This window comes from Tamandua tetradactyla, chromosome 20 (assembly GCF_023851605.1).
Source record: "Tamandua tetradactyla isolate mTamTet1 chromosome 20, mTamTet1.pri, whole genome shotgun sequence".
NCBI lineage: Eukaryota > Metazoa > Chordata > Mammalia > Pilosa > Myrmecophagidae > Tamandua > Tamandua tetradactyla.
Genome location: NC_135346.1, coordinates 14,148,274 through 14,159,553, shown reverse-complemented (window position 1 = coordinate 14,159,553; position 11,280 = coordinate 14,148,274). Strand labels below are relative to the sequence as shown.

The following is an 11,280-nucleotide window of genomic DNA, read 5'->3' as shown; positions in this document are numbered from 1 at the left end:
ATGCTCCCCACAGCAGGAGCAGAGGGGGTATTGCCAGGCCTCAGCATGCCAATCTGGAGTCTGTAGGCAGCTCCGTCGTGCCTGGACCACAGTGGTGCCAGGACCTTGGCAGCTCTGGCACTCCATTTAGCCAAGGATGCTGCAGAAAGTGCCACCTTTGAAGTGAAGAGTACTAACTAACCATAAAAGGGGAAGCAACCCAAAGTCCCTGAGGCTGTAGCTCCCCTGGCCTGTGTGAGGAGCCCAAACATGGCCAAGAGATCATTTCAAGCCAGTGGCTGGGCTGGCAGGTCCACTCGGTGCTCCATGCCATACTGTGGGATTTGTCTGTTACTATTCTTCTTGGGGCACCACAACCATTCTGAGAAGACTTCCAAGAGGGGTCTCCATGGCAGTGGGTGCACATAGAGATGTAGATCTGCCAGGTGTAGGAATGCCCACACATATTAGCTCCTACAGACACCCCAAGATCAGTAGGGCCACACTAGCTCAAAGGGGCCATGCATTTTTGGGGGGGTATTGGAGGTCCTTCTTGGGGATGTTCTGTCCTGGTGGTCTGGCCCAGCCAGTCCTCCGGTTGCTTGTCCAGGAGCCCAGTGGGCGCTTGCTGCTGGAGTCGAGGGAGGCTAGGGCTAGTATGGTCCCAAGGCTGCGACATCTGATAAGGGTGAATCTTGAGGTTCCCCTTTCTCCCCACTTCTTAGGTCTGGCTGGTTACGTGGGGGCAAGGGGGTAGGAGGATCTTAGAGAATCAGATTTCATGGGCACCTACCCAGGCCCCATCTCAAGATGCCATGATCACAGCAACTATGGAGAGGCCATAGTTTAAAGTCAGAAAGTCTGTGTTTAATCAGGGTCTGTCACAGCCTGCGAGGCCTACCATGCATAGGTGCCCCCACCACACTCAGCTACTTCTCACTGAGATTTTCTGAGCCCTGAGACTGCTTCTCCAAGGACTGGGACTGCTTCTCCTGGGGCAAGTCTTCAAGCATCAGGCTCAGCACGTGCACAATCTCATAGTACAGTTCTTGAAGCCTGAAAAGTGGAACAGGGGAAGACAAGGCCTGAGTTCGGGGTGGGGGTGGGGGTTCGTGGTCCAGCCCCCCAGCGCTGGCCCAACCCATCCTCCACTTGCTCCTGCACCACACCCAGCAGGTGTGGGGTCAGAGAAGAGTGCTGGGTTCAAGTCCAAGATCTGCCACCTCTGCCAGTGGCACCTGGATAAGTTATTTCATTTCACGAATCAGATGGGAGATAATAGATCCCAGGGCTCTGGATGAAGTACCTGGGGAGAGGCCCAGCAGGGCTTGGCCCATTCTCAGGCTACATGTGGAAGTTCTTCGACCCTTCCTTTTTAGTTTTTCCTGTCTATGATGCCCTCCAGGGGCTTTTGTTGAGAAGCCAGGCTTACTATGTCCTTCCTGGTTCAAGAGGTCACCGTGGGTTTTGCACCCTTCCTATTCCACGCTGGCCAGTTAGAATCACAGCTAACCTCCACGGACCACAAATCCTAGGCTGGGACAAGCGGAGAGCCTCACATATATATTTTTTCATCGAATCACCCCAGTAGCCCCTTATGTGACAGGCAGGAAAGAAGCAGAGACTTGCCCAGGGTCACCCAGGAATGTAGTGGCAGAACTGGGCCTGGGAACTAGGCTCCTGACTCTACATCAGTGCTCTTTCTTCGGCCCCTGAAAAGGGATAGTGAGGAGAGGCCTAGAATGTTGCAAGACAAGGCATTTAAATATGGGTCAGGGGGCTGCGGGGAGGATTCCCACCGGCCAGGGACCTGCCCACACAGCAGCCCAGCCAGCTGAGGCAGCAGTGCAGGCCCCACACACTGTATTCATGGAATCCTGCGTCCCCGAGAAGGGTTTCAGTCTGCCTCACCCACCCTGTACACTCACCAGGCCCCAACACCAAGGAATCTCCAGGGACCAGGAGAGGCCTGGTCTCCTTGGGCCAGGGCTGGTGGGGCTGGGACTGACCTGTAGATAGTAGTGTCCTCGTTGTCCAGAGTAGAGAAATAGACATCGATGAATGGTAGGCTAGTACCAAAATCATCCAAGACCATAGGGTCAGTGTGCCTTAGAGTCTTCTTGAAATTTTCCACCAGCTCACTGAAACTTTTGTAGTCCACGTTTTTCTGGAGAGGGAAGTATAATGAGAAAGCAAAGCACAGACACCTAGGCCTCCATGACAGGCCCTGGGGGTGACTGCTAAGCCTGGTCACAGATTCAGCGCTGAGTCCAGCTTCTCCCAAGCCTGGACTCCTCCCTAGCTGAGGCAGACTCGTGAGCCAGCCATCACTGTGGGTGAGGGCAGGTGACCAAAAAGGAAGGGGTGAGAGCTTGCTTGCCTCAGCATGACCTCACCTTGCCCTGGACAAACCTTGGGTGCTGCTCAAGACAGGCAAGATCTTCAGAAAAGCAAATTCAGAGAAGACTCTGGGGAGAGATGGACCACCTCGAGTGAGGAAGATAGGGGAAGCCTGCTCAGGGCCCAGCAGTAGACCCAGCAGTGAACCCAGCATGGGGAGCGCCGAGCATTTGGGCTGAAAAAAGAATCATTCCAGTGCCTCACAGTCAGATCATGCTCAACAGAAAATTTCCAGCCTTTTGTGCTTATTCTTTCTCATGTGTTTTGGTTTTTGAAACTACATGAGAAAATGGGTTGAGTGACTTAACCTCAGTGTTCTCGTCCATTCTGAGGACTGGTGCCAGCCTGGCTAGCACTTCGTGAACCTCAGTCCCGAGAGTGTTCCAGTACAGACAGTGGAATTTTGCCCTTGAAGGAGGGAGACATTCTTTTTAATTTTTTTAGCATATATACAAAAAAGCAATAAATTTCAAGGCACACCACAACAATTAGTTATAGAACAGATTTCAGAGTTTGGTATGGGTTGCAATGCCACAAAGGAGGAAGACATTCTAATCACAGCACTCAACACTCTAAGAGCGCCAGAGAAATACAAATAGGCAAGTTTAAAACCTGATTCTAAAAAATACAGGGGGTAGGTACCTGCCTTACAGCTACAGGACATGTGCCCCTGCCTCCCTAACATGGCACCAAGGCCCCTCTTTCTGGCCATGCCCATCTACCTGTCTGTCCATCTGCCTGTGGCAATCACCCACCTGTGTCTGCATCAGCCTGCTGACCTCCTCCTGCTGCCGCTTCAGAATCACCTGCTTCTCTTCCATGAGTGTTATGCATCTCTCCAATTTCAGCTCCTGCTCAAACTTTTTGATGGAGTCCTAGAGATTCAGAGGGTGGAGGTCAGGTGCAGGCTTTTGCTGCATACTCAACTCCAGTCCTTCTTCCTTAGCTTTTCACTGCAGCTCAGAATCCTCAGCAAGAGGACCCTCTCTAATAAAAGGCCAGCCCCCAGTGCAAGCTGCCAACTGCCCCTGCTGTGTCTTCCCAAGTTCCTCTGCCCTACCAGCCACCACTACAGGGGAAATGTACTGGGTCGGGGAGCAATGGGCTGGGATAGGGAAGGGCTCATCTGGTCACCTCTCCTCCATCTCGGGGGGAGACACAGCTCAGGTTGTCCCTGTAGACTGGGCCCATGGCCTCACCTGCCCCACCTAACCAGCCCCTGGTCCTGATAAGCACAGCCTTACCTCAGTGTGGATGATCATCACACCCACAAACATGCTGAGGAAGACGAAGGAGGCAAGGAGGATGAAGAGGATGGTGAATGCCCGGCTCAGAGCAAAATCCCGCTTGTCCAGCTGCTCTTGCAGGTCTGTCCAGCCATCAACCTGCTCATAACAGGCAGAGTACACTGGGTGCCAAAGCCCCATAAGGCAGGCCTCCTTCTCACCTATCCCAGGGGAGCCACAGCCTAAGGGGTGCCTCCTAATCATACCTCCCATATGAAGCCTGGACACTGGCCCCCAGCTTCCCAGGAGCCCAGATGAGTCCTTGGTCACAGGTAAGGCCCTGCGTGACGGCCAGTGTATTCATATACCCACACCACCTGGGCAGCCCCTTCTCAAGCTCCCTGCCCCCACCACTGTTCCTTCAATGCCCAAACACGGTACCGTGGTCAAGCTGAAGAGGGTGAAGAAGGCCACAGCCAGGCTCCCCCAGTTATTCAGGTCACCCCTCTCCGGGGCTCCAAACAGGCAGAAGCCCAAGATAGCAAAGATGAACATCAGGACAAAGAGCAGGATGAGCACGGAGGCCACTGTGTAGGCTGTCTGCCCCACAGCAGTGATGAGCGTCTGCAAGGCAGGGAGAGTGGTGCTAGGCAAGGGAGCCAGGCTGGGTGCTGTCCAGAGGACAGAGACTGAGTCTGCCCTGCTCACACCTGTCCCAGCATGCAGTGCTATGCTCAGCACATAGTAGATGCTCAATAAATGTTGGTTGAATGAATGAACAGAGTGAGTCAGAACTGTGCCCAGATTGAGGGCTGGATCAATATAACAGCTGTTCACTGCTGAGACACTCAGCCTCAGCCACTGATGGGCAGATGTATGTGTGCTGCCTCAGACAGGGACGGCCCCCCCATCAGGACCGTGGACTCCTCTCCCTGAACTCCAGCCCAGCTTTTGGTCATCCCAGGGAGTCCTGCTCCTGCTTCTCAGCTGCAGGCTAGCTCCAAATGCTCTTTGAACCAGGCCCAGGAGAGCCAACCTGGGCATGAAACTGGAGAATGCTGAGAGGAAGGTGGCCCATTCTTTCAGGGTCCCACCTTCACAGGCAGGTCCCCATCCTGTGACCTCACTCTCCTTCCACCACACCCCACAATGGAACAGGCATCTGTCATACCCCACCACCACGCTGCCCATTCCTCAGGAGCACAGTCTGTGGCTCCTCATCATTCATCCTCCGTGATCTGGAGTCTTGTATATAGTAGGTGCTTAATACATGTTCACCCACCTAGAAGTTTTCACAGGCAGATTTCTAGGTGCATTAATGTTATTACCCTTCTTATTTCAAGGTGAGGAATCAGAGAATCACAGAAGTGAAATACCCTGGCCACAGTCACACTCGAGGATGATGGCAGAGCTAGGACCAACAGCAAGCCCTTCGCCCTGTGCCACAATCCTCAGCCACTAATACCCCAAAGCACAAAATCCACTGATTGGATCAACACTAGGGAGGAGGTAGTTGATAGGGGACACAGGACAGTGACTGTTTGGGGTAATTTGGGAAGGAAGGAGACAACCCAAGAGTACCAGGGCTGCTCTGAGTATGGGCCAATTTGGCAGCTGGCTGCCAGCAGTGAACTCATGCCAGATTCCTCTCCTTGAGGGAAGAGAATCAGTGTCTTAGATTACTTCCAGAGGAGCCACACTGTTAAAAAATTAAAAAATAAAAAATTGCCTCCTCCCTGCTAGACAGAGAAGAACTTCTTTCCCAAGAACGAATAAAATTTAAGAGATAAGTCCTCAAGAGAAAAGCTGCCATCAGATGTGGTCTGCAGATTAGGCCTGCACAGGGCAGGGGAAGGATGCACTGAATGCTAGAACCTCAGGTACCTGCACAAGGTTGGGAAAGAAGCCCCAGGGAGGACTCCCACTGCAGCCTAGCCCACTGCAACCAGTGCCACCTGAGGTCAAAATAACCAGTCTTGGAGAAGAGGAGGCCACCTCCTCCAGGAAGCTCACATGGAGACCCCCACAGCACGTCTTCTTATATCCTTCAAGCACAATACAAGCAGACCCCCATTAATACATTAGTACCACATCCCAGAAAAGTACAGAAGTCCAGGCCCAGTGGATAGTTCCCCAGATCTCCTCAGCTGGCACCTCCTTCCTGAGAAAGCCCTAGGCTTTCAAGGCCTAAAGCCCGGACCCCAGGTGGTACCTGATTCTGACTTCCCAAATTCTTTGGAGAAGTAGTTGCTAGCCACAGCTCTCTTGGACTCTGGGTCAAGACACTGCTGCATTCTTGGTCCTGGAGCATGAAGGGTCTTTAGGCAGCACAGGCGCCCAGGCCTGGCGATTCTAAGGAAGCCCTGCTGTGCAGCCACTTAGAAATGCAGAAAGTTACCCAGCTCCAAGGCAGGAAGGAAGGGAAGGCTGGAACTCCCACCAGAACCTGGCTTTTTCTGGCTGAAATGCAGACGAACAGGGGTAGTGTGGCCCCAGGTGCCCAGCTAACAGAACCTCTCTGTGTGCAGCACAGCAAGGAACTATTTCCTCACGGTGCTGCTTTATTGCTATGAGGTGGAAGTGAAGTGTTGTTTTAATTAATCAGGAAATGGGAGCCAAGAATGTGCCACAGTGCCTGCTCTGGGCACAGAGGATGCGGCACTGTTAAGAGCTCATTTAGACTTCAATTAATATAAATTAGCGCAGAGGTGCAGGTCCCCACCTTCAGTCCCTCCAGCTCCCCTGGCTAGCATTCCAGACCAGCGTGCAGAGGGTATTTAATCCAGGGCAGCTTCTGTGTCCCTTCTGGTCTGGAGTCCCATGACATCTCAAAGGCTACAGAATAGCCTTGGGCAGGAGCCTGAGGGACTGGTGTCCCCAGAGAACCACTTTGGGATACAAAGTTCTGCTTACCGACAGGAAAATGACAGGAACATGGGGCATGTGCTCATGTATGTGTTGTGTGTGCACACCCACGGGTTTCTGTGCATGTCTATAAGAGCCAAAGGCTAAGCAGGGGCCCACAGTCGCCAAGTAGCCAAGCCAAACTCTGGGATAAAGCTCTTGCCCAGCAACAAGAGCTAGGCTCCTTCACTGGTTCCACGTGCAAGAAAGACAGGCTGCCCAATGCTGGGCCCTTAGCTCCAGGCACCTTCGGGCTTTCACCCTCCAACAAAGCTGCCAAGATACAGCAGGGACCACATCAGCAGGGAGCCAGTGCCCTCAGCGAACAGGGTGCTGATCTGGTCACTGCCCCTGAGATGGAAGCTCCGCCTACCAAATCCCTCCTCCCTGCACTGCCCCAAGTCTTTCTCTCAGTCACCATGCATCACCCCTTCCTCACGTGGCTGTGCAGGTCTCTGGTACTCTCAGTCTGTGGTGCCCTCTTTCCTGGCCTCACCTGAATAGAGAGGTTTTACCTGAGGACACCATATCCCCAGCAATTCCCTTGAAGGGAGCTGCATGTCCGCCACTGACCTGAGGGTCAGGAGTCCACAGAGCCTCTACCTTTGCAGGCAAAACCAACCTTCCAGCTTTCGACTCCCCTCAAGTCTTGCAAACTCTGCCTCCAGGCTTACTAGCTCCTTCTCCATTCCTTCCTGTTGTCACCCTGGGGGTTTAGCATATCTGTGGATAATCTACCATTCCCCAGGGCTCTTCATCTCTTGATTTCCTTCTCTCTAGTGACTATTCTACCACTTCGGACCCCTGCTCCCTTGGTACCCAACACTTAGAAAAAAACAGAATACTCCCTCACTCTGCAGGGCCCACCTCCTGGCGCTGACCTCCCAGGGACCTCCAGTCTTCTTTCCTGCCCACCTGCCTCACTCTTGTCCCCACCTACATGGACTCCAAAGCCCAGCACCTCAGATACTCCCCTTTCCTCCTTCTAGGACCCATGATAGGATCTGTCTCTAGCCTACGAACAGGGGCGAGCCACTGTTAGGTGTGAAATTATGAGGACGTGATCTGATGGGCACTTTTGAAATTCTCCCCAAGCTACTAGGACATTTCTGCTCCAGGGATCTCAGTAGTATAAGAAGCCATTGCCGGGGTCCAGATAAAGGCTGATAGGACAGAGAAAAGATGATAGCTTGGGATGAAGAGAAGGAGTCAAGTCAACAACTATTTTGGTGTGAATGTTAAATGGTGCAGCCACTGTGGAAAATAGTTTGGTGATTCCTCAAAAAGTTAATTATTGCCATATGACCCAGAAATTCCACTCTTAAATATATAACAAAATAAATTGATAACAGGGACTCAAACAGATTCTTGTATGCCAATGTTCATAGCAGTATTATTCACAGTAGCCAGAGGTCAGAAACAACACAAGTGTCCACTGACAGAGGAATGGATAAACAAAATGTACATATGAACACACAATTTGGTCATAGGAAAGAGTGAAGTTCTGAGACACACTGCAACACGGATGGCTTTTGCAAACATTAGGCTGCGTGAAATAAACAATGCATATAAGAACAAATACTGAATGATTTTACTTATATAAAATATCTAGAAGTAGAAAATCTGTCGAGTCAGAAAGTAGAGATTACCAGGGAGATGAAGGAAGGGGGAAGGGGAAGCTGATGCTTATGGGTAGAGAGTGTTTGGAAATTTCAGAATTTTTAAAATTAAGTAAATAATTTAGGAAGCTATACAACAGGACTTTAAGAGAGAGGAGTGAAAACTGACACTCAGATTTATGACTTGGAACTGAATGAGGATGGCACCCTTCACCAAAAGATGAAATATAGGGGTAAAAGCCAGGGGCTCTGGATTTGTGGGTGGGGGTAGGGGGAGAAGGATAGACATGTTGAGTTTCAGAAGCACAGGAGATGCCCAGGAGGTAGCTGGGTCTAAAGGTCAAAGAGAAGGCCATGGGCCCTAGGTGAGGACCCTAGAAAGTGGAAAAGAGCACCCAAAGAGAATATATAGAGGAGAAGAGAAGAAAACTCAGGACATTGATCTGAAAAAACAATGCTTATGGGTCAGGTAAAGAAAAAAGTCACCTGAGAAGTCATACCCAAGAGGTTGGCGGAAAACCAAAAGAAAGCAGCAAGGATGCCAAGGAAAATGGCCACTGCACCTGGCGACAAGTAGATCACTGGCAACGTCAAAAAGGCAATTACTCTGGAGTGAAGGGAAAGAAGCCCAGGCATAAATAAAAGAAGTGGGGACTGGGAGTACAGACAGTTCTGTCCTCAGCCTTGACCATGAAGAGGAGAAGGAGGACTGCGCTATGTTATTTGGGAGGTCTCACACACACACACACACACACACACACACACAAGTATGTGTGTCACTATATTAGAGTGAGAAGGGGTGAATGGATGTGGGTGTGCAGCAGGGGGAATTCTCTAATATTCCCCTTTTCTTTTCCACCCAGGCCTGGGGCGCACTAAGTGTGGGGCCAAGATCCTGGACAGCAGGCCACCCAAGGCTGAGCAATGGTCCATTTCTCAGAATAACAGGCTGGCCCATCCTGACTGGGGATAAAAGTTCACATCAGTCCCTTCCTGGAGAAGCGTGGATATGTGATTCAGAGCCAGGACAAATATATTGTGTCCAGGACGAATGCCTGAGGGCACGGTTGGGGGCAAGGGATCAGCCTTTAAGTGTGGTCTGAAATCTTCTGAGCCAAGGAAAAGATATACACACCATGACTTCCAGAAGTCCAGGAAGACGTCTCAGTTCAGGCAGCACTTCCAGAGCTGTCTGAAAAAATGAATGCGACTATCCCCCTCAAAAGAAGCAGCAGATTTTAGCTGTTTGGGAAAAGCAACAAATGGCCAAGATCACACAAAACTAGAGACTTCTGGGCATATAGTTCCAATGGTCATGTGTAATTAAAAAAAAATTAGTTTGCAGCATGGAAGAGAGGAAATGATCAGATAGCCCCTGAAGTCAACCATACCATTCAGATATCAGCTTGAACATTTAATGGCTGAGTGACCTTAGGCCTCAATTTCTTCATCTGTAAAATGCCTATCTTATAATTGTTTCAAGATTACATGAGATAATATCAGCAAAAATCTGCCTATCACACAGTAGGACACTAACCAGAAGACAGTAGTATCATTTCACTAGGGGCTTGTGGCCAGATGGGACCCAGAGCCTGCATTTCAGACCCACGGCACCCAGAGCACTCACCCGGATGCCGCGGCTGTAGGTGATGAGCTTGAGGATGCGCAGGGACTGAAGGCCATCGGCAACGTTGAGGTACGGGTAATGCTTGATTTTGCGGAGGGCGTAGGGGATGAAGAGAATGATGAGTATGATCACATCCAACAGGTTGTAGCCATCCTTCCAGTACTGAATGGGGTCCACATAGAGTTTCATGGTGAACTCGGCGCTGTAGATGGACACAAAGAGGAGCTCCAATATCTGCAGAGGTGACAAGGGTAGGCCAGGTGGGCCAGGCTGCCTAGTCTCGGCCTTTCTCCCTGTCTGAGCCACCCAGTCAGGTGGAGGGAGGGGTCTCCTAAGCCATCCACATGAGAGATACCCAGGCAGAGTTCCGGGCACACAGCAGACTCTCACTGCACTGGACTCTATTCCTCTCTTTGTCTTCTCTATTCTTTGGCCCTAAACCTGGGCTAGGTTTGACTTGAGATGCTTGGAAATGGCTTACTGGCAGCCTCCGTGACTATACAGGCCCCAGTACAAGGCAAATCAAATGACAGGCAACCTGAATATAAAGTTTTCCAAAGAGAAGATCCCAAGAGTTTTGGGGCCAACTTGAATATATAGACTTTTAGGAACATAGACGAAGTACTCAAATGTCTACTTACATTGACTCCAATAATTTAATCATGCATACTTAAAATCAGTTAACAAAAGTAATGTTTCTGAAGAAATTCTTTTTTCACTTTCACTTTATGAAATAATGTTCTTCAAATTCTATTCATGTATCTACAACTCCAATGGCTTTGTTTTTATCAGGAGGTACTTTTTGAATCATCTAAATTTTCCCTTATCACATAAACTGACTTCCATCTAAACTGACTTATCATTTTGATTTCCACTGAAATCCATTCATCCGTTTATTGCAAAAGCTCCAACTAAGCACCTCCCATGTGCTAAGCAAGCAAATGTTTTAGGCACTGAGAACTGCAACGATGAATATAACAGATAATGTCAAGCCCCTAGGAAGCATACAATCTAGTTGGGGAGATAGAAATAACACTCAAACAAATACACATATAATATAACATCAGGTAAGAAGGTAAACACAACCACAAAAGGAAACAGAGTGACTGGTTAGGCAGGGGCCACGATCCTGGTAGCTATTTTAGAGCAGGAGTCTGGGAGGCCTCGCTGGGGCCTGGACTTTAAATTTTAATCTCAGCCTTGGAGGACTCTGGTAAAGGGAGTGATTAATTGATTTACATTTTTAAGAAATCTCTGTGCTGCTTGATGGAAGACAGGGTGGGGGTGCTGGCAAGAACAGCAACTGGGAGGCGAATTAGGGCGGTAAGATTGAATTGGACTGGGTTGGAATAGGGGATAGTGGTGATGTTGAAAAGAAGAGGACAGTGTGGCACTGTTTTGCAGCAGTGATGACGGGCTTGCTGAGGAACAAAGGAATCCATAGGAAAGAGAGAAAGCAAGGAAAGCTCATACTGTTTCAGACGGAGCAATAGGTAAATAGTGATGTCTTTATACTGAGATGAGT

At 50.1% G+C, this 11,280-nt stretch overlaps 1 protein-coding gene across 1 annotated transcript in view; it reads right to left on the bottom strand.

Moving 5' to 3' along the window:
• Nucleotides 1-824: 824 nt before the first annotated feature.
• Nucleotides 825-11,280, bottom strand: part of CATSPER3 (cation channel sperm associated 3) — a 52,466-nt gene continuing 42,010 nt past the window's right edge. The window contains exons 3-8 of the mRNA XM_077138502.1: nucleotides 9,756-9,989; nucleotides 4,047-4,229; nucleotides 3,624-3,764; nucleotides 3,135-3,254; nucleotides 1,989-2,146; nucleotides 825-1,035 (exon numbers count right to left, since the gene is read on the bottom strand). Coding sequence (XP_076994617.1) covers nucleotides 909-1,035; nucleotides 1,989-2,146; nucleotides 3,135-3,254; nucleotides 3,624-3,764; nucleotides 4,047-4,229; nucleotides 9,756-9,989 — 963 coding nt within the window. The 3' untranslated portion in view covers nucleotides 825-908. The remainder of the gene's footprint in view (nucleotides 1,036-1,988; nucleotides 2,147-3,134; nucleotides 3,255-3,623; nucleotides 3,765-4,046; nucleotides 4,230-9,755; nucleotides 9,990-11,280) is intronic.